This window comes from Oryctolagus cuniculus, chromosome 8 (genome assembly GCF_964237555.1).
Source record: "Oryctolagus cuniculus chromosome 8, mOryCun1.1, whole genome shotgun sequence".
NCBI lineage: Eukaryota > Metazoa > Chordata > Mammalia > Lagomorpha > Leporidae > Oryctolagus > Oryctolagus cuniculus.
The window spans coordinates 5,805,812-5,833,398 of record NC_091439.1 but is presented as its reverse complement, the minus strand read 5'-3'; the positions used below and the strand labels follow the sequence as shown (position 1 = coordinate 5,833,398).

Genomic DNA, 27,587 nt, shown 5'->3' with positions numbered 1-27,587 from the left:
TGTTTCAATTCCATATTTTCCATGATCTTCTGAACTACCTTTGTACACACCAAAAGAAAGCTAATGGTCACATGATGATTTCAAATATATCCACACACTCAAATACAATTCTTGACTATTCAGTTGTTTCTTTTCTCATGGATAAAGGTAGCAAATATTCGTCTAAGCTTCTGAGAAGTAACCTATCTACAAAAGAAAGTGAACTCCTTTCTTAAACAAAAAATCACACATATTTAATTTCCAATGTTTTATTATAGATTTTTTTAAGATACAGATTTATTTTCATACCATCAGATTAAAGAAAATAAGTCAAACAAAAATAAGTTTTTTATACATCTGCCAAGGTAAATTAGTCTATTTCATATTTGTTATAAAATTATAAATAAGTCACTTATATACTTATTTGAACCAAAGCATTATATAATCTGAGTGCATTTGAAATGCACAGAGTACTCTCATTATTTCCATAAGAGAAAAGAAGAGCATTAGTTATTAGAATTAGAAGCCTGGCCTTCAACTACCCATTACTGAAAAATAAGACATTATGAATTATTCACTAATTACAAAAAAATTACAAAAAAATTTTAAAAAGTGTTAAATAGTAAAGATGTCTAAAATAGACATGTATGCCTTGACCTTTTATTTAACGCTAATCATTTTATAATAATTGAAGGCAAAATAAGTCAGATACACTTGCAGAAAGACCAGGCTGCCTGAAAGCAGCTTAGCTTGAGGCACAAAATTAAAGTTAGCTTCTAGGGAGCTTGGAATTCCCACTATCAATATCACAAATTTGGATTAACATCACAAGTTCTGTGAAAGTATAAATATGCCACCTTGGTAAACTAAGAGTTATTTCAAATCAGTGGCTCGAAGTAGAATGTGGACCTCCAAACCCTTGTTAGCCCAGTTGTTCACTGATTCACAAAACCAACACAAACAGAACCTTACAAAGTGCAGGGACAGCAAGTGAAGGTAGAGACTCATGAGAACCCATGAGATCAGGAATATGCAGGGCCATTGATGGAAAATCGAAGAGAAGGGTGGTCCAAAGATCAACTTTTCAAGGGCAAGTGTGGCAAATAAAGATGCTAAATGTAATACCTGAATGTGAGTCTAGAGAAGTCAAATAATCCCTTTCTCCTTGGTCCATCCTCTCCTGTATTCATCATGCCATTTTGACACTTTGCTTCATACATTGCCTTAAATAAGAATCAATAGATACATTCTTTTTTATCCTAATTTCACATTTATTATAAAATCTTTCATAGTTCTAATTCACATGAATGCTGAGTTACCCTTGATCAAAGCACAGAAAATGTGCTACACTTCAGTAATAACAGACAGAGCTGAAAAAAGAGAGGCTAGGATGTATTCTAAAATTTCAGGGTAAGAAAAGTCAGTAAATCAGTTTTTCAATAGTCTAAGACTTTGAGGGTGGAAAGAATGATGATTTGAAACTTCTATCTGAGGATGGAAAGATAATGACTTGAAACTTCTATCTGAATTTCTATGATACATGTTGATCTTGAGTATCTTCCAGGGACATGAAGACCTAGAACATGGATATTAAGTGTCTAAATCCTGACAATCTAATTGAAAACTTGATAGAGGGAGTTCAGGTAGAATTGTTTAAGGCTCAATGTTGTAAAAAATCACTGTTTTTGTTCCAATTTGCTGTCATTGAGAATTGATCAGAGTCAGTCTTTAATATATTTTGTTAATATTTCTTATATTGGAAAAAGGCATATGACATATTTCAACAAACTCAATATGGGTAATATTAATTAAGTCAGGTTAAATATAATTATGCAGAACAAATTCTAAGAAATCCATGATTAGTAATAAAATATATACAAATTAGAGCATATCCTTTGTAAAATGCCAAAAAATTAAACATTCATTAAATTAAAGATACTCTGTAAGTATTTTCAAATAGGTAACTTCATACCTCAGAATTACTTAGTTTCTAAGACTCTAGACATAAATTAGATCAAAACTAGAAAAGCAAAAATAGTATAAAAATTGTCGGATGCAGATGATTATTATACTAAAGACAAGATAAATTTCAAAAATAGAATAAAAATGTGATTCTTGCTGATCAGAGGTGGCTGATTTGCTTATAGATGTAAGGAAAAATACAATGTGGGTTTGCTGATAATCTCCCATTTGTATTTAGAATGCATTGCAGGCCCTGATGCCTTTGCAGATTATGTGTCTCAATTATCCAATGCAGAATTGCCCCTGGGGAGTGCGGGGGTGCTGTTTCAATGATCAGTGACAGAACACCAAGTACCATCCCCATTAGTAGTTAGCAGATCCATCAGCATGGCATAAAATATGGTTTATCAGAGAGGTCAGTCCCTCTGATGTACACTGCTCTATTAAATGTTTCAAAAGCTAACTAGAACAATAAGTGCAACTACTCAGTATCAGAAGTTGAGACCCATTTGTCAAAATGACACAGAAAAAGATAAATACTTTCAAGCAGTATGTTTTGTAAAACATTTTTAAGTCCACATATAATTTTCAAGCCCGTCATAACTATGTGAGTAAATTCACTCATTTTATGTATTAATTGACATGGTTTCATTTCAACAACAACAAAAAAATAATGTGCTTTATTTAAAAACAAAACAAAACTGCCTAAGTACATCTAGCCCTCTAGCGAGCAGATAACTTTTATCATTCATTCATAGGTAAGACTTTGGCCCCATGTGCATTGATGTAGGTGATCAGAATTTTGGCTCTCTGTTCTATGACATCAATAAGCTTCTCAATTCCTTGTCTACCTCCTTGACTCTCCCAATAAACCTTATCCAAAAACAAAGACTGAAGGAGTTTCTGCCGTAAGTGCTGGCTCTTCAAAACAGAAACTGCAGATTCGGGAAACCTGAAGAGATAATACAACATTTCATCTTTAGTAATTGCTCAGAAATATTATCCCTTACCCAATTGTTCTTCCTCTCATAGATCTGGCATAAAGCACGCTATAAAATGAGGACCAAAACATTTTTGTCACTGCCAAACTGACACTTCTGTTAATATACAAAAATAATGTGTTTCAAGTGAACTGAATTTTTTTTTTTGACAGGCAGAGTTAGACAATGAGAGAGACAGAGAGAAATATCTTCCTTCCATTGTCAAGTGAACTGAATTTTGTGTACCACACAGAATTGACATACTAACATCTAACTGAAGGTCATTATATGCAGGCAAAGAGAGTCACATAATTAGAAAGGATACTATTAAACCAGAGAATACATTTTCCTCAGTTAAGCTCCATTTCGCCCACAGGAACCCCTTTAATTTGCCAAGTAGAATAGTATTCTTGTAATTATCAAGGTGGTGCAAGAAATATGAGATGCCAAATGCAATTTCATTAAAGTCTTCTTCCTGACTAGAAATTACACTACTGAGTTTAATGCGAAATAATCCACAATATATGTACTAAAATCAGGAAGTAATCATTCAAAAAATCTTTTTTAAAAAGAACTGCCTTTGATTCAAAGTGTACTGCAGGAACTCTGAGGACTTGGGAATATTTCCTAAATCTGGAGTGTTACATCATTTTCAAATAAATTTAGCAAAGCTCAAGTTTTGGAGCCAGGTCATTCCACAATAATTGTCTCTCTGGAAAGCCTAAAGCTGATTTAGGAGAGTCCTTGCTGAAATACCTTAAAACACTGAACTGTCTTCTCTTCATTGTAAATATAAAGCCAGGAGTCTAGCACATACATTATCTGAATTTAGCAAAATTTGTCACTCAAAATCATACTTAGCATTTTGCTAAATCCCCAATTTGGTCTTTCCAAGCCTTCATTTAAAATGAGAATGAGGGGGTGCCAGCACCGTGGCTCACTTGGTTAATCCTCAGGCTGTGGCGAAAGCATCCCATATGAGCGCCGGTTCTAGTCTGGTTGCTCCTCTTCCAGTCCAGCTCTCTGCTGTGGCCCAGGAAGGCAGTGGAGGATGGCCCAAGTACTTGGGCCCTGCACCGGCGTGGGAGACCAGGAGGAGGTACCTGACTCCTGGCTTTGGATTGGTGCAGTGCTGGCCGTGGTGGCCATTGGGGGTGGGGGGGGGTGAACCAGCGGAAGAAAGACCTTTCTCTCTATCCCTCTCTCTCACTATATATATATATATATACCTGTCAAATAAAAAATAAATGAGAATTAGGGGGTCACCATTTGATCTAGCAGTATATATTACAATGCCTAGGTGCAAGCTCCAGATCCTTTCCGGATTCCACCTTCCTGCTAATGCACACCATGTAATCACACGTGATGACTCAAGTAGCTGAGTTACTGCCACTCATAAGGGAGACATTGGTTGAGTTCTGGGCTCCCAGTTTTTCCCTTGCTCGGCCCCAGCTGTGGTGGATTTTGGAGGTGGGAACCAGTGGGTGGTAGTCCCTCTCCTTGCCTCCTTGCTTCTCAAATTAATTAATTAATTATAATGAATAAATAAATGCAATGAGCAAGTAAATATATTGGAATTTAATAGTAATTTTCAAATGAACTCAGTCATACCTTTAAAACTACAGCAAAAAAGTAGACTCTCAGAAACTTTAGAGATTCTAAGCACCTTCTACAAATTTCAGTGCACATAACGGAGACAGCACACAGGGTACATGGGGGCAAGGGATCTAGGTGTTCTCACAGTTATTTTTTAAGAGCTTAAATTTTCTCCATGGGATATTTTACTGATGACTCTAGTTTATTCCCTCTCAAAATACCAACTGAGAGACCAAATAAAGTGAATAATAACCTTGAGATTTTATCGCCTTCCTAATAAACAGAAGATGAAGCTTAGAACTGGATCACTTGGTCAATTTCCTCCTAGTTTGAACTGTTTGCATCTCTTATATTTTTAAATATTTATTTATTTGGGCCGGCGCCGCGGCTCACTAGGCTAATCCTCCGCCTAGCGGCGCCGGCACACCGGGTTCTAGTCCCGGTCGGGGCGCCAGATTCTGTCCCGGTTGCCCCTCTTCCAGGCCAGCCCTCTGCTGTGGCCCGGGAGTGCAGTGGAGGATGGCCCAGGTGCTTGGGCCCTGCACCCCATGGGAGACCAGGAAAAGCACCTGGCTCCTGCCATCGGATCAGCACGGTGCGCCGGCTGCAGCGCGCCGGCCACGGCGGCCATTGGAGGGTGAACCAACGGCAAAAGGAAGACCTTTCTCTCTGTCTCTCTCTCTCACTGTCCACTCTGCCTGTCAAAAAAAAAAATATTTATTTATTTGAGAGGTAGAGTTATAGACAGAGAGAGGGAGAAACAGAGAGAAAGGTCTTCCATCCACTGGTTGGATCACTCCCTACATGGCTGAAACCAAATGGCTGCAATGGCTAGAGCTGGGCTGATGCAAAGCCAGGAGCCAGGAGCTTCCTTCAGGTCTCCCTTGTGGGTGTAGGAGCCCAAGTACTTGGGCCATCTTCCACTTCTTTCTCAGGCGACTGGCTGAGAGCTGGACTGGAACTGCAGCAGCCAGGATTAGAACCAGTGTCCATATGGGATGCTGGCACTGCAGGTAGAGACTTAACCCACGACCCCACAGCGCTGGTCTCCATGTTTCCTCTCTTAATAGCCAACATTCTTACAGGTCTGCAGTTTGGCTCGACACACTCAAGCTTAAGCACAATCTTCTTTGTAGTTCCAGGATTTTCCTGTAAAGTTGGCTTAGTCTGCCCCCATAGCCACTTTACTTCCTATCATAATCTTTGCCCTTCTTGTATTGCATCACTTTGTGGGGCTGGTGCTCGCCACACTTCCTAGAGAAGGTCCAGCGGGTTATAGAAATGTCTGCTATGTTTTCCCAAATGCTGCCAGCACCAAAATCTCCCACAGTTTTGTGCTGCAGACAGACCAATAGCCACAGAGCAAATGCACTCAATGAGCCTGATTGTGGAATTAAATAATGCGTATGAGATGCACCACATTCCCTGAAGACAACACTATATAATTCAGTTGCTAAACTATTAAATAAGCAGTACTTTTGCTCTATAAAGTATTAATAATCCACGATTTGTAAATTTTAAAGCTTCCACTCACTTAACTGTGGCAGAGTGCATGTGATGAAACTTTTAAAACCCTTGATCTCTTCAGTGACTATTCCTTTCTATAAAGAAAACAAAAAAAAAAAATTCATCTGTCTTTACCTTTACAGGGATTAATAGGAACATTCAATGCATAAATCCAAGATTGGCAGTCTTTATTTTTGCCTCCAATGTGTGAATTATATATTCAAAGAAGACTTAACTTCAAGCCCATTACTCCTCATAATGCATTTAAGTGAAATCTTCTTTGAAAAGAATAACTGGATATACTGTATTCTCCAGATGCTCTTCATTCGAAGAGGGAATTCGGCTATTTAAGAAGTCCCTGTGAAATCAACCCAGGAAGTGTTGTATAGGAATGTAAACTCTCCTATACATAAAATCCTCTCATAGAGACTTCAAGGAAAGAATCCACCACATTATCTGCCTTTAATCCACAAGCATTCATGAGGGAGGAACAGTAACAGACATGGCCAAAAAAAATCTCAAGAAATTGGGACTCAAGATATTCTCACAGGATAGTTTTCCTTTTCACGTTAAAGCTACATAAAATCGATAGTACCTAAGTCACAGTGGTTACTAGGAATAATTGAAATATAAGGGACCTCTAAATGGTTTGTGGATAATCCACATCATAGAATAACAATGCATGGATTTCAATTTTGTTGGACCAAAATAAACACATCTTTTAGTTTCATTTTCCATGAACTTTTAGAAATCTCAACTTATACTCCAGAGTATTATTAACAAGAGTAATGGTATTAGAACATTAGACTATAAGTAATTACAGAAAAATATTAGGCTTGAATTTGGAAGACCTGAGTTCTAGCTTCAATTTCAGATTAGCTCATATGCTTTCCAGCAATCACCTTCATGCAGCATGTTCCCTGTTTTGTTAGTGTATACCTCTATTTGTAAGTCTCCAACTGACCCCAATTTCTTGGTCATTCTGATTTCTGACTAAGGTAGGAAGTATATGGAAGTGGCTCTGGCATTAGGTGGAGCTGGAAATCTAGTTTCAATTTCCATAACTGGGGTTGAAAAACTCAAGACTTTGTAGCTAGTTTCCTGCCATTATTACATGACTTAATTTCTTTTATTTCCAAGTAGAAGTACAATCAAGTGTGCCAGGAGTAGTCATGTGTTTTAGCTTCTGCCACGTTGATCTCATTCTGTAGTGGGTACCTCTCCACTCTGCATTCTTTCTAAGTCCTGGCAGGTTTCCTTCAATTTTTGAGGTCTCCCCTAAGGTCTTGATGAACCTTCAATATAAAAATAATTCTTCACTAACTAGATTCCATTGGCCCTCATTTTGAGTTGTCAGATGCCTTCCCCCATAATCTGGATCTACTGGAAGGATTTCCAAATGCTCCAAGAGTCTCCTATCTGATTTAAATACCCAGCTGTCCTCTGATGCTGTGCCTTACTTACCTATTGCCTCTCATTTTTCTCTGCATTCTAAAAGTCACTCTAATTTACTATTAATTTGGACATAGTGCCATGTAGGTAGTTCCCCCAATTCATTGTCCTATCTTATGGCCTAATTACAGAGCCTCTGCCACCAGCCTACCCCTGTTCTTACTCTGTAGCTCCCCACATTCTTCCAACCTAACTAAATGGATTTTCACAATGAGAGCCAACCAGCATTATAAATGTGAAATGTAGTGTGAACTTTGTATGGGGTATAGTTGGGTGATAGAAAAGTCATGACCACTCTCTAATTTCTCTTCTCCTTGAGTTTGTCCCCCTCTCTGGATCACCATTCCCAGATTTCACATTCACAATTGTTTTTAAGGATTAAATGGGTCAGACATAGAGTATGAATTTTCCCAGAATCTTACTATTTATTTAATATAAATGCAATGTCCTACAGATGTTATTACATCATAAAACTTACTCTTTGATGCCTTCTAACAATTTGAAGTTTAAATTATCTTCACTTCTGTCAAAGAAACCTTTATTGTCTATAAAGACCAAATGCCTTGGGTTCTGCTTTCTCTGGACAATGTGTGCCAGAGCTGCAGAATTTTGGTCATCACATCTTGGCTTCAATCCATTCTGTACACAGGCATCTTCCTTGCGAGGTCGGAATCCACAGCAATTTGTATCTAAACGATTATAAATCTGAAAAAAGAAAACAACATCTGAAGTGCTGAGTAGAAGCAAAACTTGGGAAAGTTAGAAATTTCCAAAGAACTAGTGCTTTCTGACTAGTTGACTTGTCAGAATTGAAGACAGCCAGGCTGATTTAATTAAAGGCAACTGTCAGAGTAAGTCCAAGGTTCATATCCTTCTGACTCACATATGGTTAAAAGCAGTTCCAACTTCTGCTAAAAGCTACAAAGTCAGATCATCCAAGTTAGGCGTCTCCACCCTTCATATTCAAAGTTCCCACTGACATCACATGTAGACACATGGCCAGCAGAATCTCTGACTCCTATTCATGAAAGAAACGACACCATTGTACTTTTACATACATGGAAGATTATATCTTCTTTTCTCTGTTAGGTTTGGTTAAATAAAATCTGAGCGGCAGGCATTCAGGCTAACAGTTAAGACACAGTTCACCATGCCTGCATCCTGTATCAGAGTAGGTGAGTTTAATAACCAGTCACAGCTCCTGATTCCAGTTTCCTGCTAAAACAAACCCTGAGAGGTAGCTCAAGTGGCTAGGTTCCGGTCATCTACATGGAATATCTAGATGTTTGTCCCAGCCCATTCCCAGCCATTGCACGCATCTGGGGGAGTGCACTAGTAGAGGAAATAGTAGATAAGAGTTTCTCTCTCTCTCTCTCTCTGTCTCTCTGTCTTTCTCTCTCTCTCAATATAGAATTCCTTTTTTTAAATATTAACAGTTATTTCATTGGCTCTAAAAGGATACTGCATCCCCTGTCTTCACAGGACTTCAATATCTAATATAAAATAACATGGAAGAAATATATTTCAAATCCAAAATTGAGATCCAAAAAATGAATGCAAAAGGCACTATGTACATGGAAACCACAGCTAAATTTTAAATAAATGAATAGAATGAACAGAATCCTTGAGACTTTTGGGATTTGAGAGAACAGGACTACCTCTTTATAGATGATGGTAAACAGATTAATAAAAAAGAGAAGAGGTATATAATTCTAACTCTGAGCAAATAAAGAAAGAGTATTTATTAATCAGGCAAAAATAAAGCCTGGTCTCAGGAATTAGATAAACTTGTAGTCAAATTTCTGTTCTCACACTTGTTGAACTACAACCTTGTGTAGATTCCTTTATATCACTGGCCCAATTTAATAACCTGGATAATGGCAATAACACTCTTTATCTTGTACAGTTGGTAGGAAGATTACTGAAAATGTATGTACACTCTACAAACCTGATTGAAACCTTCAAAAGATACTAAAAAAATAAAACTCTTACTTATTATTTTGGAAACACAGATACATAATATGCAGGGATTTCAGAGAGTTCATAGATATTAGAAATAAATGATAAATTTATTTCAGAAATTTTCAAATCCATGCATAGTTTTATCATAATACCCAATTTTGAAGACACTATATGAAGCAATATACCTCAAATCAAGTTTCTAAGGCAAAGAGTTTCATTTATTCATTTAAAATAGATGCACTTATTTTGGTACCAAAAGTTTTTAAATACATGTTTTTGCATAATATATAGTTTCTGTGAATTTCTGATAACCTCATGTATATGTGGATTTCAAAAATTTTTGCACCAAAATATTTACTTCTTAATTCCATTTCCATGAACTTTTTGAAGTATCCTCATATTGTTTCCACAACAAAACCATGAAAATTAAATACTAATGTTAAATAATAAGTTCTTTACATTTAGGTCCTAATTCCCAGTATTTCTATAAATATTGTACTTTTCTATTTTATAGTGTCTTCTCTATAGTACTTTTCTATTTTTAAACTATATGAAAGCACTAAAAATTAGATAGAAAATATTGGCATCTTTTTATTGCCTTGCTAACATGAGAGTCTTTCCTACAGTGTACTGAAATCCAGTGGTTTGTCTGACCTAACTTTTAATCACTCAACAGTCTGTGATGATTTCACAGCTTGCTTGACACACTACTGTACCATGGACATCTAAAAGCTCAATATTGAAAAACGGGTGTGTGTGTTCACTTCACCTTCTCTTTAGATAACGTGACCACTCATTGTGTTCAGATGAATGCATGGACCTTTTGAGTGTGTTAATAGTTTTCAGTGTGTGTGTGTGTGTGTGTGTGTGTGTCTATCTGTGTGTGTGTGGGTGTGCATATGTGCGTGCCAGCAGATTCAGAATTAGACTGCAAGGCCTCAAATAATCCGAGTTTCATTTTGTTTTCCTTATCATTCAACTACAGTAAATTATATCTTTGTATTATTGCTCTTGTCTAGCAAGGGCTTATGCACCTCTTAAATCACATTCTCTAGCTCCTCTCAGAGTTTGATTTATAGTCTTCCTTTTGAATTCACATTCAATATACCAAAAATAATTTGACCAAAAAAATCCCAGTCTACTCCCTTAACATTAATGCCATTGCATGTTTCTGCTTACTTTTAAGATAGCTCTCCAGTTTTTAAAGCCTAATGAAGCATATCCTAGATAACAATGAATCCATATAACAGTTTTAGTATATGCATTTAGTGCACAAGTTAAGAGACATTTTGAGATTTGATTACTGTTTACAGCCCTTGTCTCAACTGTTGAGGAACAGTGTTTTGGTTTTCTTCTTCATATTATTTGTTGAACTCTTTACTTAGCATAGGGTTAGTCTTATGAGTATAAAATAAACTGAAAATAAATCTTTGTAAAAATTAATAGCGGGAATAGCAGAAGGAGGAAGAAGGGTGGGAGCAGGGGTGAAAGGGAGGGTAGGGTGGAAAATATCATTATGTTCCTGAATCTGTATATATGGCATGAATGAAATTTGTATACCTTAAATAAAATTTTAAAAAATTTAAAATAAAATAAAAAACATGTCATTTAACTTATGCATGATTAAACACTGTATTTTACATGTATGTATCTATGTTCTTCAATAATTATCCTACAAAGAAGGTTATTTGGAAATAAACTTTGTCAGTTAAGCAGCTATGTAAATTATCATTCCTAACTCTTGTTCAAGTTCACTTCTTCTCATTCTTTAAAACAAAGAAGACCTTATATTAAACTGATCTTCTACATCTGAAGATTATTTCCAACTACCATTTTCCACAAAATCACTCTTTCCTTTTTTAGGAAAATACATCTTTTCAATGTTTACCTAACTAAAATTGTACTATGAAAAATCCAGGTGTTCTAGCCAAAACCAAATTTTTTTTGGTGGTGGTAGTGGAATATTTTCAGAGATAATTTCCTTCTTTTATTATTTTGTATTATATTTTCCTTTGGTAGCATTTGCTTTGCCTTTAGGAAAAAACTATCTCATGAATGACTCATGCTGTGGTTCCACCACCTAAACAAGGGTGCTTTTGTGGAATTTCCTGGCTCCCAAGACATACTAGAAATCTGAAGAAACCCAATGACTGTACACTCCTATGCATACCACCAACTCTAGCAATGGTGCTACTTTCTTCCTATCTTCTTTTTCCTGGATATAATCTCATCAAAGCACTAAAGTTATGCCAAAAGAAAGAAGATAAACATACTAAATGTGCCATTTCATTGATCGTGAATAAAATAATAGCAGTCATATATAGAATGTTTAGTATACAAATGTATACGTTTCACATGTATTATTTTCCTTCAATCTTCATAGTAACCTTAAGAGATGGTTGCTACCAACAGTCCCATTTGATAAACGAGGAAAATGAGGTCTCAAAACCCTAGTTGCCTTCCCCCCAAATCTCTCAGCTTGTAAACAACAGAACTTAGGATTCCAACCAGGATATCTCTGACGTTAAGGTCCATGGTCTTGTTCATCCTGATTGTATCCCCCAAGTGTGGTCTCTAGTGTGAGACCACTATATATATAGGTATATTTGGGCAGGTATTAAATGATACTACATTCAGTAAATATTGGCTGTAAGGGTTTAGCAGAAATACAATGAAATTCAGTGTAAGAATTCAAGGAAGAACCCATGAAGGAGAGGGGATTATAGCTGGACTGTAACAGCCAGGCAACATTAGCTGGAAAATATGTAATGACATGGAAATGGGAAATCTAAAAATGTCTCTGGAGAAACAGAGCACACTGGATTGGTGCCTCTCCAAGTAGACTCTTTCCTCATTTAAATAATAATAGTTATTATTATTTATTAGAGAAATGAAATTTTTACACATACAAACAAAATACCAGGCAAATATTCTGCTAGTTAAGAAGACAGAATTACTCTGTCAATTTGTAATTAAAGTTTCTAAAAGCTTTCTTATGCAGCTTGGGAATAAAAGTAGAGGACAAGGGAACAGAACATCAGATGACAAAAAGTACAGAAGCTGAAGGCAACAAGGTAGAGGGTATGTAGAAGCTGAGTAGTGAATAAAATGAGGACGTTCTTCCTAATGTAGATAGGAAGGATCAATTATCTAAGGTATTTTTCATTCAGTTCTTTTAAAATAGATCAGCCTGCATATTTTTCAACCTCTGTTTTCCTATATCTTTGGATGGTCTGAGTTAGTTTATATACACAAGGGTGTATGTAGGGGTGTGTACTTCCAGTTTGGTGAGTGAGTAGCTTCAAAATCTCATCATCTCTTTTCAAATGTTTTTATTTTTATCACTTAAAAACTGCACCTTTAAAAAGAGAACTGCACTGACAAAATACTTAATAAAACATGCAATGAGTCAGATCTAATAATTCAACCAACCTCTAGCATAACAGGTGCTCAATAAATACTTATTAGTGAATGAACTCTGCTGCAGATTGGTAATAACTTTGTATTTGGCTATATATAAAGTTCTTCTAAAGCAATGTCTTATGTTAGGAAAAGTCAACCAAACAAAACATAGTAACATGCTAAGATGTGAATTTTCTGAAGTAGTGTCCAGTGAACGAAGTAAAAGAGAAAGAAAGAAAAATGAGATGAAGAAACAATGGAACTGACTTTTGGTTTTGTACTTGTCATTTACTTTTGGTTAGCTTCCTTTTTTTAAGATTTATTTATTTTATTTGAAAGATAGAGTTACAGAGAGGCAGAGGCAGAGAGAGAGAGAGAGAGAGAGAGAGAGAGAGAGGTCTTCCATCTGCTGGTTCACTCCCCAAATGGCTGCAACAGTCAGAGCTGTGTTGATCTGAGGCCAGGACCCAGGAGGTCCTTCCATGTTTCCCACGTGGGTGCAGAGGCCCAAGGAATTAGGCCATCTTCCACTGCTTTCCTAGGCCATAGCAAAGAGTTGGGTCGGAAGTGGAGCAGCCAGAACTAGAATCAGTGCCCACATGGGATGCTGGCACTGCAGGTGGCAGTGGCTTTATCTGCTGTGCCACAGTGCAGGCCCCTTGGTTAGTTTCTTTATGTGGGTTGCATATCACAAACCATGAAGTCTCCTATCACTTAAAAGAGTCTTCCAGAGTGTGTTGCATGTACTTAAGAACAGGCAGGTGTGCTGAGATCAATAACCAAAGCAAGTTCCTTTCTATAATCAGCTTTTTTTCTGGAAGATTCATTTGAATTCAAACTACCTCATTCACATCTCAATTGATGTTAGAAAATGCATGCAGAGGGACAAGTGTTTGGCTCAGTGGTGAGGATGCCACTTGGGACACTGGCAATGGTATTGGAGTGCCTGATTTAAGTCCCAGGTTCATATTCTATCCAGCTTCCTGCTAATGCACAACATGGGAGGCAGCAGGTAGTGACTGGAGTAGTTGAGTCCCTACTACGAAACAGGCAGACCCAGATTGGCTTCAGCCTGGCCTAGCCGCAGCTGCTGTGGGCATTTGAGGAGTAAACCAGAAGATGGAAATTGCACTCTCTCTCTCTTTCTCTGCCTTTCAAATTAAATTCAAAAACAAAATGCAACAATATATTATTTTTAAAAGACAAGACAATGAGAATGAATATCATTACCAGCACCACCCCATTCAGAGAGCTATGAAAACATGTGGACCAGGGACCAATTGCAGTGCAGCTGATTAAGCCATTGCTTGCCACACTGGCAACTCACAAGAGTGTTAGTTTGAGTCCCTGTTATGCTCCTGTCCATCCACCTTCCTGCCAATCAACCTAGAAGGCGGTGGGTGATGGCCCAGATACCTGGGCCCCTGCCACTTGTGCAGGAGCCCAGGACGGAGGTCCAGGCTCCTGGCTTCAGCCTGGCCCAGACCTGACTATTGTGGGCATCTGGAGAGTGAGCCAACAGATAGAAGAGATTCATTTTCTCTCTCTCTCTTTGTCTCTCTGTCTCATTCATTCTGTCTTTCAAATAAATAAATAAATATTGTTTTTAGAAAACGTGGGTTTATTTATCATCTAATAACTCACACTAGAAATTCCTTCTATGTGAATTTGTGTTGATGTAAACCAGTGTACTGTCTGCCAGGTTACTAATGGAACAAGAGCCGAATCCCTGCAGTCTAACAAGTTTGTAAAAGTTCACCAGGTCACAAGGAGGAGCAACCCCTGACAAATTCCCTGGTCCCCATGGAGCTTGTTAATACAGACAGAGCCTCTTGCTTTGGAAGCTCTGCAGAGCAAAAATCCACAGGGTTCTCCCTCGCTTGCACCTCTATCACCTGGGAACCCTCACCTCCTAAAATAATGGATTTCATTTTTGTTCTGGGTTTCCATGACAACGGGTGCCTGTTAAATTAGGAAGCATGCAAATGTGACTATCAGAGCAGTTGATGAACAATGGGGATAAAAAACAGTCTGCAATATACACAATGTAACAATGGCACGGGCTCCCCTGTGCCTCTGCCTTTGAAAACAGCAATAATTGATCTAGAGTTCCAGGTTTAAAAATAAATATCAGTGTATTCCAATTCAAGGAAAAATCTCCTGTTTCTTTCACATTACTAAATCACATAGTATAATTACCTTACATATAAGTCAATATATTTTTAATGCTATGATACATTTGGGTGAATTTATTTCTATAGATGTAATGTTTAAAATCCACATACTGAGCCGGCGCCGTGGCTCAATAGGCTAATCCACCTTGCGGCGCCGGCACACCGGGTTCTAGTCCCGGTCGGGGCGCCGGATTCTGTCCCGGTTGCCCCTCTTCCAGGCCAGCCCTCTGCTATGGCCAGGGAGTGCAGTGGAGGATGGCCCAGGTGCTTGGGCCCTGCACCCCATGGGAGACCAGGAAAAAGCACCTGGATCCTGGCTCCTGCCATCGGATCAGCGCGGTGCGCCGGCTGCAGCGGCGGCCATTGGAGGGTGAACCAACGGCAAAGGAAGACCTTTCTCTCTCTGTCTCTCTCTCTGTCCACTCTGCCTATCAAAAATGAAAAAATAAAAAAAAATAAAAAAAAAAAAATCCACATACTGCTCCTCTGGATAAGTATTAACATCAAGCACCAATGTGCCACAGAAAGACTGTAGAATCACCAGGCAAGCGACAATCTAATTTGAGAGAACAAAAATTCATGTTCTATAATTTACACAAGCAGAGCTGTGAGTAACTAGCTCCTACCAAAGGCAGACCCAGCTTCCTATAAAGATTTCCTCAGACTCAGAAAAATAATTTTTCATTTTATGAAATTCTGATTTATAGGATGAATGATATTATGCAAATAAATTCCAGATGGGAATGAAACATTCTCACTATGATAAAATTTGCTTAAAATGCTTTCCTTCAATGAAATGTAATGTCATTGTAAACTTATATCATTAAATAAGATTATAAATAGCTAAAATTCATGTTCATTTATATCTGAAGCAATACTATCCTGAAAATACTTGCTTAACTTGGCATGTACTAGTCTTTAGTATTTACATAGAATTTCTATCAATTTGATATAAGTACCCTTATAATTATACATTATATTTAAATAAGATTTATCAAAATAAGCAAAGATAAAAGATTATATTAAAACACAGTTTATGTTATAGTAAATAAAATCTAATATAATAAATCCAATGCTATTGAAAATCTTATTTTCTATAGAAACAATCTCCTTAAAAAATAAATTTCAATTGATTATCTTTTCCAATCATTAAATATAAACTGGGAGGGGGGGATATTGCATAGGGGTTAGTTTGTCCCTTGGAATGCTCACCTTCCATAATGGAATGTCTGAGTTTGAGTTAGCTATAGTTATAATTCCAGTTTCCTACTGATATGCCCTCTGAGAGGCAGCAGGTAATGGCTCATGTACTTGGGTCACTGCCACACACATAGAGGCCCAGACTGAGTTCCTAGTTTCTGGCTTTGATCCGGCCCAGGCCCTTTCATTATGGGCATATGAGGATGGGAGATCTCTCTCTCTCTATTGGCCTCAGTCTCTGTCTCTCTCTCCGTTTCTCTGTAGTTCTGCATTTCAAATGGACAGAAAAATTAAAAAAAATAAAAATACATACATAAATTTTACCTTCCTGAATTAATCTTTCAAAATTATTTTTACATGTACATAGAGAATGTGTTATTCTAAGGTGTATTTGTTTCTGTGTTCCTTGGTTTAGTAAGTAAGTATAAAATAAAATCCTTTATGCAACACAGCTAAAAAATTCAAAATACTAAAAATAAATAAATAAATTAATTCCAAATACTAAAGCAGTAATTCTTTTTACATTGTAAGAATTCTAATCATTAAAACAATCTAAAGTAGCATATTGCATTTCCCCCTCTTATTATAAATGGATAGAGAAATCAGAGAGAGAAAATAACCTGCCCAAGAATATAAAACAAGTGACTGATGCGGAATTCAACATGTCTGCTGACTCACTGCACTGCCTCTGATGGCACAGAAAACAAGGTTTTTGCTTTCATGAAGATTACAACCTAATACCCTTAAGTACAATTCACTGTGCATCTTCCACAAAAACCAGCAACATATTTTGTACTGTGCATATATTAAATAAATATGTTGAAAAAAATGAAAGAATGAATACTGGCTCCCACCTGCTCACCTGTTCTGAATTCATTCACATACCACAGAGAGTCAGGCCTATTGCTTACCCATTGTCTTAACCAAGGCTCAAAATCTTAAAAATGCACAATTTTGAATCACAGAAACGTAATATCATTGAAGTCAGTAGGCACCACATAGAAACAGGAGAGTTTATTTCTGAAAAGTTAAAATGAACAGTTTTCAAACGTTTTGATTTCATGATCCTTTAACACTTTTAAAATTATTGAGGACCCTTACAGAGCACTCATTTATGAAGGATATTTACCATGTGTGCATCTGGCATAGCAGTTATGATTCTACTTGGGATGTCTTCATCGCACATTGGAATTCTGGTGTTCAAGTCCCAGCCCTCCTAAATTCCAGCTTTCTACTCATGAACACCCTGATAAGGCATCGGGTGATGGTGGAAGTACTTGGGTCTCTGTCATCCACATGGATGGAGTTCCTGGCTCCTCGCTTCAGCTTGGCCTCTCCCTAGCTATTAATGCAGGCATTTAGGGAATGAATCAGTAGATAGCAAATATTCTCTCTATTTCTCAAATTAAATGAATAAATAAATATTTTAAAATAAAGAAATGAAAGATGTTTTTAAATAATTGTGTTTAATTCATTTAAAAACAACTTGTTACATGTTAACATAAAATATATTTTGAAGGAAAATATCATGTTTTTCAAAAAAAGTAGAATTCATATTTGAGTTAAAATAACACTTAATGTAAAAATCAGTTAATTCAACTCATAATTCAACAATTTGATAATGGTTTTTCCTTAAGAGAACCACTGCACTGTGGGGTATATTAGTTTTTCTTTATTTCACTTTGTCATGCCAGATATTAAAATGACATGGACTTATAGGTAGAGTAAATGCAATTAGTAGCTCTTATTACTTCATCAAGCACCTTCCTAGGTTAATCTGGTATTTATTCCATGTGTTTTTCCCTGTAAATGCAGTGCAATGAAGAGTTCAACAGCTCCTGGAAGTGGCTGCCTGTCTTGACTCTTGCTAAGGCATCAATGCCTATCTTGACTCATGCTAAGGCATCAACAAATTTGCCCACTACTGTACATATCAACACAGTGAAAAAAGCAAAACATGTCTCAGTGTTATCACAATAGTTTCAACCTCGTGTACTCCCTGAAAGGCTTCACAAAAAACCATTGCTCTACACAATTCCCATTCAATGTGATCACACACCAGCGATAATTCTTTGAAGTTCAATATATCTTACATTCATCTGTGTGCATAACCAACAACATGAATATGACAGGGAAAAGCATGAAATGAACAGAATCCTCATCCTATTGTTGCACTGACTGAACCAGTTCTCATGCACCCTTATTCTTCACTGAGTCTACTTCTTCATTAGCTAGTAAAAGACTATAAATATTGTTAAATGAGTATATACAAAAAATATATATTGAGATTTGTGAATACATGTTTGCCCTCTCAGATGTTCCATAGAAACACTATCATGTTAATTTTTCCAATGTTTTTATATTTGTTTCCTAGTAGACCTGCCCAGAGCGCCAATGCTTATACCTCTAATTTTCCTGGAACATACCAATCAGGTTGGTTTCAGACTATACATGGTTCAATAGTTAAGGACTAGTGAAGAAGCCAATCCCAAAAGATAGTTCAAGCAACATGTTAAATAATCCTTGAATCCCAAATAGTTGCTTATGGAATCACATAGACTCCCTCTAATCCCTTATCTCTCTATTCCAGCTATGTGTGTAACCAGACTTATAACTGAAGCATAGAAACTGTGCACCGATCAGTTGTAGCAGTCAAAAAAAATTCACAGCAAAGGTGTAAACAGGCAAAAAGGACATACAATTTGAAAATATCCACTGAGCTTTTGAATAATAAAATTAGAATTGACCCAGACATTCTAAATTGGCCAGCAATATGAGTTTATGAATATAACATATTTGACATGATTTTCCTCTTTTGGTTCACACTGATACGAGAGCAAAGAATTATGTCAACCAACCTCCTAGTGTATATGTTATGCAGATGTGGCTTAAGAATAATAAATACCAGTAATCTCTGAAAATGAATGCTAGACAATGGATAGGAAGAATATATGAAATTCTAAGATTTTCAAGTTGGAAGCAGACATCTGAGGAATTTGTATGACCCAAAACAGGAAAACCAGGCTTTGAGATAGCAATCAGTCTTAAAAGGAAGTGGGTAGAATACACAGAGGAATCTTCTAGTTGTGGAGGCCAGGTAGGTAAGAAGCTATTCCTCTGGGACAAGTGTTGGGTGAGAGTGGCTAAACTACTCTGTCTTTAATGTGGCCTTCATAAAATATCAAATGAATAGCTTTGTTTCTCTGAACTGAAAGAATGTGGTATCTAAAAGTGAAGCCTCTACCAGAGAAATGATGCAAAACCCCAAAGGGGAGATTCATTAGTCAGAGCCTGTTCATGATCCTGCCATGTCCTTGAAGAGAATTTTAGCACCGGAAATATGTTCTATTTAAGGCCCATAAAAAGAGAAACTGTTTGCCATTGAAGTATAGGCTCATATAATTCTACTGATGGCTACCTAACCTCAAAGAGGTTTTGAGAAGACAGTTTCTCAGGAGGAAGATAGACTGTATCAGATCAATTTCTATGGAACGAGACTTACAGACGTCCTAGATCTTATTCTCTGTGGAAGGGCAGAAACCAACAGAATCACATGAGTGAAAGTGATGTGTTCTACAAATGGTCAAAACAATACTGGATGCATAGATCAATTGTGAGAGCATGTTGGAAGAAACTAGAGAATAATCATCCCCAGTCGTAAGAATGATATTTTGTCAGATAAAAGAGGCAAGGTACAAAATCTCAAATGATGACTGAAGCCTATAGATTTTGATGTGGAATTATATAAATAGGACATAGAAATTCCTCAATTCAAATTTGTTGAATGTAATCAAATCTTAAGCAATTTCCAGCATGTATATACTTCTTGGTTTTGTTTATAAAGTAAAACAAAAAATACTAATTTATGCTAATAGGAAAGATAGAACAAATCATTTTAAAGCCAACTACTTAAATAAAACTCTGGCAAAGCCAAGAAAAGCCTTTTATATGATGTAAAATTGGCCAAAAGCAATAAATAAATGCACTGTGGTATCTCATTAAGACTCTGGTTCTAATCTGGGAAAAATTTCTTGGCTTCTGCACTGGACATATGTTCTTAGGAATAGACCCTCCCTCATATCCACCTCCTACCACACCCTATTTCTGGCATTATAAATCTATAGCCAACTACATCCTGCCCCTCCCCAAATGCTAAAAAAGGCAGAAGTATCAAATTATAGGAAAATACAGATAGTCAACTGCATTAACAGTAGAAATGTTTTAGTGAACATACAGATATCCATGTATATTCATGGATCCATGTATACTCTTATATGTACTGGAATGATCTTTAAATTGACTGGAAAGATGCACACTGATTTCATGAGAGTTATCACCTCTGGGGAGAAAGTGAAGCAAGGAGACATAAGGAAATTTTCAAACAGGATTTCTACTTATTTTTATATTCTGAACTGAAGACTGAAGACAAATATGCACAAAAATACTGACAAGATAATTCTGAAAGAAAAGAATGTGATATTTGCTTTATAAGTCTTTGTGCTTTGGATTTAAATGACACAATTAAGGAAATAGATCTGAAAGAACAGAACCTAAGAAAAAAATCTCAGCCAAATTGTGAAGGCCAACAGCCTTGCAGATAATAACATATCAGGAGGTATTCCCTGTAGTTCCTCTTTCTACACAAAAATGACAGCACCTGTCCTAACCTGACCTGAATGGCAGGTTCATGGAAACTGCCTTTTCCTGACCTTGTGGAGTCTTACAGAACCAGTGCTATAAAGAGCAGATCTCTACTGTAGAAATTCAAAGAAGACTTACATAATTCCTACCACTAAGGCCTTTATTTTCAGTATTTGGAGATTCAGAAAATCATAGCTAAGTGTACATTTAAATACTTATCGTGAATTCAAGTTCCTATATATGAGTGGTTCTGGATGATGATTGTGCTGATCTGTTGAGTACTTTATATACATCACGTACTATGATTAGTACTTCAGGTGCATTATTTTAATTTTCACAATTGTGCAAGGGAGATAAAATCATTTTCCCATTAACATATAGTAAACTAAAACTCAGACACAGGCTTTTGTTCTAGTGGTTAAGCTGCTTTGAGATATGCATATCCTATATCAGAATGCCTCAGTTTGTATTCCAGCTCCTCCCAGGCATGAAGCTTCCTGCTAATATGTATTCCTTTTTTTTTTTTTTTTTTTTTTTTTTTGACAGGCAGAGTGGACAGTGAGAGAGAGAGAGAGAGAGAGAGAGAGAGAAAGGTCTTCCTTTGCCGTTGGTTCATCCCCCAAATGGCCGCCACAGTCGGCGCACTGCGCTGATCCGAAGCCAGGAGCCAGGTGCTTCTCCTGGTCTCCTATGCAGGTGCAGGGTCCAAGAACTTGGGCCATCCTCCACTGCACTCCTGGGCCACTGCAGAGAGCTGGCCTGGAAAAGGAGAAACTGGGACAGAATCCGGCGCCCAGACCGGACTAGAACCCGGTGTGCCGCTGCCCCAGGCGGAGGATTAGCCTGTTGAGCCACAGCACCGGCCAACTAATATATATTCTTATGGGCAACAGATAATGAAGTGGTTGGGTCCTTGATGGAAGACCTGGATTGAGTTCCTGGTTTTCAGCTTACCCTGGCCCAGTCCTAGCCATTGCCGGTGTTTGGGTAGTAAATCAGCAGATAAAAGCTCCTTCTGCCTGCCTCTCTCTCTCTCTCTCTCTCACTGTCTTTGTCTCTGTCTCATTCTTTCAGATAAGTAAATAAAACTTTTAAAAAAATAAATTATAATCAGGAATTTTATGAATTCTCTACTCTTAAATGAACTACAATTTGAACTCAAATCTATTTTACATAAACATTATTATGCCATTTCTCTACTAGCTTAATGTACTAAAAACTTGTAAAATTAATAAGGACTATATTAGCTATTCAGAGCAGAGAGGGAGCTAAATCTAACTTTCAGTCCCAGAAATTTTGCAGAAAGGGGATTTGAGCTTATTTCAAGCTTGAGCAAGCTGCATGTTAGATGAGGAAGTGTAAAACCCATGGAACAATGTGAATGAACCATGAATAAGAGTGTGGGGGCATTTTGATTGACACTGGTGACAGTTCACAGATGAAAATACCACACACACACACACTATATGAGGGAATAAGGGCAGGTGAGAATGAAAGAAAATTAAGTCAACATATCCTGATGTTCCTTAAAAGTAATGTCAATTTTTATAATCTGTACCATTATATAATCAAATAGAAGATGAGGCAAAAATTATCTTTTACAAAGTATTCCAGCTACTAAATGAAGAAGTTATGATACAATTGCATCATCAATATTCAATGCTCCATGAATTGATCAATCAGTATAATCATCAATAGCTGTTAACACTACAAAAAGTATTAACCAGATAGTATAGGCTTCCCGATAAAAGAACACACTGCTATCTCTAAAGAAGTCTTGACAAAATAAACTACATTGAAATGTGATCAGGACTCTAAACTCAACACCAACTCTCATGGAATGTAGACAGCAGAAGACAATCAAAGACAACACAGAAATTTCAACAGCAAAATGCAGAATCAACTCTGTAGAACACATATTCTGGTGTCTTCAACAAGTAGATTGAAAGGGATAAAATGAGGACACAGAGGTGGAGCCTATAAATTAAAAGACATGCCAACCAAACATAAGACGTAGACATTATTTGAATCCAGAGCCAAATAAACTGAAATATATATAACTATATATAGTTTTTACATATTATATTTACATATTATATATAAATTATAAATATATATTATATTTATGCATATATCATATATATAAAATTATCATCGAACAATTAAAAATTTGACTGCAAGATGGATATTTGACTGAAGTCATTGCCGAATTTTATTTCAAGTATGACCATAGTGATGTGCTTATGTGGTTTACCTTCAAGCAATATTTATGCAAAATATTTATAGGTGAAATAATGTGATGTCAGTGACTTGCCTCATATTAAGGCGAACATGGAGAGTGCGAAGGGATAGAAATGAAAAAGGACTGCTAATGAGCTGATCATGGTTGAAGTTGAATGTCATGTACATGGGGATTCATTATAATACACTGTCTATTTTATGTAACTTTAATCCTTCACATTAAGGTATTCAAATTTATCTTCCAATAAAATGGACCTCTTTGAAGATTTTTTTGCAAGAAACAAAAGAAAAGATAAAATCAGTAATGATTTGCACATTCATTAAGTGGCAGTTAAGAAAGACTAAAGACAGGGGCCAGTGCTGCGGCATGGTGGGTAAAGCCGCCACCTGCAATGCCAGCATCCCATATAGGTACCGCTTTGAAAACCGGCTGCTCTACTTCTGACCCAACTTTCTGCTATGACCTAGGAAAGCAGAGGAAGATGGCACAAATGCTTGGGCCCCTGCATCCATGTGGGAAACCTGGAAAAAGCTCCTGGTTCCTGGCTTAGGATCCACCCAGCTCTGGCTGTTGTGGCCATTTGGGGAGTGAACCAGCCGATGGAAGACCTCTCTCTCTCTCTCTCTCTCTCTCTCCCCCTTTGTCTCTCTGTAACTCTGCCTTTCAAATAAGTAAATCAATCATTAAAAAAATGAAAGAAAGACTAAAGATAAGGAAATCATTTGAGTCTCAACATTTTGATCAACATTGATAAAAGATTAATGTAGCATTAATAGGAATGCGAAGCAAAAAGTGACAGCAATGATTTTGAACAGCTATCAAAGTTTTTTTTTTTTTTTTAACTACTTGAATGTGAGTACTAACCAAAAGACTAAAATATCTCAAACCTGGCAGATTTTAAAAATAGTAACTTCATAAATAGAAATAGGTAAATCAAGAGGGTAAATTGGTAGGTGATAAGGTGGCAAATTTGCTTCCAAACATCAAATTTGAGAGGCTGAAGTGACCACTTGCTATTTAATGCAAATTATTATGTAGCTACCCATACATAAAAAATGATATCCTTTGTGCTCTCCACTAAAATGTGATGACTTATTTACAAATAGTCATACATTATACTTAATATAAGAACATAATTGAATAGTTGACAATTTTAAGTTGAATCTCCTCAGAATTAATATTAAAGCAGTCCAAATATTCTTTAATAAAACTATATTCTTGGTATGGTTTCAGCATTTCACTTTTTATCCTTTTCTCAGTGAAAGCCTCCAAGTTCCTTGAAACCATAACTAGATCTGTATAGTTCTTTTATATGATTTTCCCTGTCTCCTGTCACACCTAAAAATATAAAGCATAAATATATTATAAGTAGCTAATAAATAAAGTATTTTGGCCAATTGCTCACCAATTGCAAGTAAAACTCTTTAAATATGATAACATCATTATCTTATGAAGTAGCATTATTTATTATTTTAAGTAGCATCATAAATACTGAAATAATTTCTTCTAGTGACAAACTATGTATAGTAGGAACTGTGTCAAAGTCAGACTTTTGAATTTCATTTACTACAAAGGGTGTACTGGTCAGGTTTACTTTCACTAAAATACCCAAGAGTAGTGACTTAGGAAGGAAGATGTTTTCTTCCATCTTACAGTTTGGAAGCTCACTGGCCAAGATCTGGTGACACAATTAGTCTGGCATCTGGTGGAGGCTGGCAGTGGTGGAACATATGTGGAGGGAAGATAACACGGACAATCAGGAGGCAGAGAGAGAAACAGAAAGCAAGTTCAGCTGGTTAACAACCTCCTCTCAAGAGCTACTTTCCTAGAGAAGCTCCCAGTGACCTTAAGACCTCCCAGTAAAGACTACCTCCCAGATGTCATAATTAAATGAAGTCTTCTTCACTCTGATGCTTTCAATGATTGACGTTAATCCATTAATTGATAAAATGTGACTTTGGTGCTTAAACAAATGCATGAGTTTGGGAAGCCAGATTCTACTCAGATCATAACAAGGGGCGAACTTGATTTTATACAATTAAAATTCTATAATAACCACAATGCATTTCAGTGCTTGGCATGTCCACAGTTGCAAAGTTTGGTATGTGTCACTTTAATGCCTAGGATCACATGCTTCCTATAGCCTTTATTCCTTGTAGTCAAGAGCACTACTCTAATTCTCCTCATAAAAAGAAACTAGGAAGGTGTCTCAACAATGAAAGGCAGAGATATATTGTCCCCTAAACCAAATGACCCTAGGAATCTTTGTTCCTGTGATCCCCATCAATTTCATTATGCTAACCAATATTGCCAAAGCTAATCCTAACTCTATTTGCTTCTTACAGCCAAGACAGTATCAGACTACATGAGCCTGCATTGATTACTACCAAATAAGTAATAAACTATATCATTTACCTGTTTTGTCACCAAAAATCATATGAGTAGAGGTCATTTAGTTTGACAGTGCTATAATTCTGCAAAACAACAAAGCTTACCGAAACTATCTGCAATTTGGGGACCTGAAACAGTACATGTTTCAGTGTTCAGAGCAGCTGCCTGCAAGTATTTTCCTCACTGGCCTCTGAAAGCTGGAAGGGAGAATCCAATTGCTGAACAGTGAGGTAGGAAGAAGGGATGAAAAACATGAGAGAGTCTTATAACATAGTAAAGGGACCATGATTGAATTGTTAATGTGCCTAGCACATAGAATATTCCTGCAGAAACAAGTATGCTTTTAGAGAAAAGTGGTAAGTTCTCACTTGCTTAGATGATGGTTGGAATTTTTAACTTTTATTTTGATACATTATTTACTAGGGAAAAAATAGCCCGCAGAATCAACAGCAGGAGAGATTAATTCAAAGATGAAAACCATATAGTGGTCAGGCGCCGCGGCTCACTAGGCTAATCCTCCGCCTGCAGCACTGGCACCCCGGGTTCTAGTCCCAGTCGGGGTGCCGGATTCTGTCCTGGTCGCTCCTCTTCCTGTCCAGCTCTCTGCTGTGGCCCGGGAGTGCAGTGGAGGATGGCCCAAGTCCTTGAGCCCTGCACCCACATGGGAGACCAGGAGAAGCACCTGGCTCCTGGTTTCAGATCAGCGCAGTGTGCTGGCCGCAGCGCTCCAGCAGCAGCGGCCATTAGGGGGTGAACCAACGGAAAAGAAAGACCCTTCTCTCTGTCTCTCTCTCTCACTGTTCACTCTGCCTGTCAAAACAAACAAACAAACAAACAAACAAAAAACATATAGTGTAATTTATTAGATTCAGGAAATAATTCTTTAGAAGCCAGTAAGAGTTGTGAGGGAAGAATTAACAAAAAAGAGATAATTCTAGGGGTCAAGGCAGATCAATTCATGTTGTTGTTGCTTTTTTAATTTATGAATGTAAATCAATTACTCATAACCATCTGAGGGAAAATTACCAAAAAGGAACAGGAAGCTTCTGTAAGCATTATTGCTCCCACTCAGTAAACTTTTCCATACGTACATCCCTTTGCTATTAAACTCTCTTCCTGTCTCTTATCCTGACCTGCAGACTTGTATATTTTACCAATTAATGCCACATATTCTCTGTCTACAACCTGTAACCTCCAGTTGCACAAAAATTAATAGCACCTTCTTTCTTTCTCTTGGATGTTAAACTTCATACTCTGTGATGATGATCTGTCTCTTCTTCAAAATTGTACAGCTCTTGAGGGCAGAAAGACACTCTCTTTCATTTTTTATCTCAGCAGTAAATCTGCTCAGTGTCTAGAACAGTAAGAGGTCAGTCTGTTAAATTCAAGTGGAAAGAATTACGTGTAATTTTCTTGTTGATGATGGAAGCAAATATTTCCCAGGACACATCTTTGTTCATTCTTCTCTATGTACAACACTCATTAATCCTCATTAAGTAAGCAGGTATTCTTAGAAAAATGTAATTGTATGAAGGACTCAAACTCATGAAGTAAACATATTAAATATTTTCAGTACATTTAATTTTGTTATCTTCTAAACTACTATTTCTTTTCCATTAACAGAATTGATTGTTTGTAGATTACAAGAACACTGTTATTTCTTTTGCTTTTGACATTTTTAATTTGACATGTTAGGTTTAATATAACTGTGTAGTTTTCTTTGATCAAAAAACAATGTCCCGAATAACTGTGACATTCCAAGACACACTGCTACTAATAGAAAGTTTATAAAGTTGAATGAGACAGGGACTTGCCCTAGAGAAATTCATGGTTTATTGAATACAGATTATCAAAATAATTAAAACAATATGCTAAGATCATATAAATTTGAACATGCATAAGAGTATAAAGGAATGAAATTATTTTAAAATAACTAGAAAATTAAAATCCTGTGAAAAAATAATTAAAATGTAAACTTATTTTTGTACAAAAATAGTTTTTTCATAAGGTAAATTTTCTTGAATTTTTGAAGATTCCCCCAAATGTACCAGGCATCACTGTAAATGGTTTATGAGTATAAAATATTTACAGTCAGGCTTT

The 27,587-nt window shown here is 36.8% G+C and overlaps 1 protein-coding gene across 4 annotated transcripts in view; it reads right to left on the bottom strand.

The window, feature by feature from the left end:
* Window positions 1-232: 232 nt before the first annotated feature.
* Window positions 233-27,587, bottom strand: part of GASK1B (golgi associated kinase 1B) — a 56,207-nt gene continuing 28,852 nt past the window's right edge. For all 4 annotated transcript variants that reach the window (XM_008267275.4, XM_070047175.1, XM_070047176.1 and 1 more), the window contains exons 4-5: window positions 7,954-8,180; window positions 233-2,893 (exon numbers count right to left, since the gene is read on the bottom strand). In XM_008267275.4, the coding sequence (XP_008265497.2) occupies window positions 2,686-2,893; window positions 7,954-8,180 (435 nt within the window). In that variant the 3' untranslated portion in view covers window positions 233-2,685. The remainder of the gene's footprint in view (window positions 2,894-7,953; window positions 8,181-27,587) is intronic.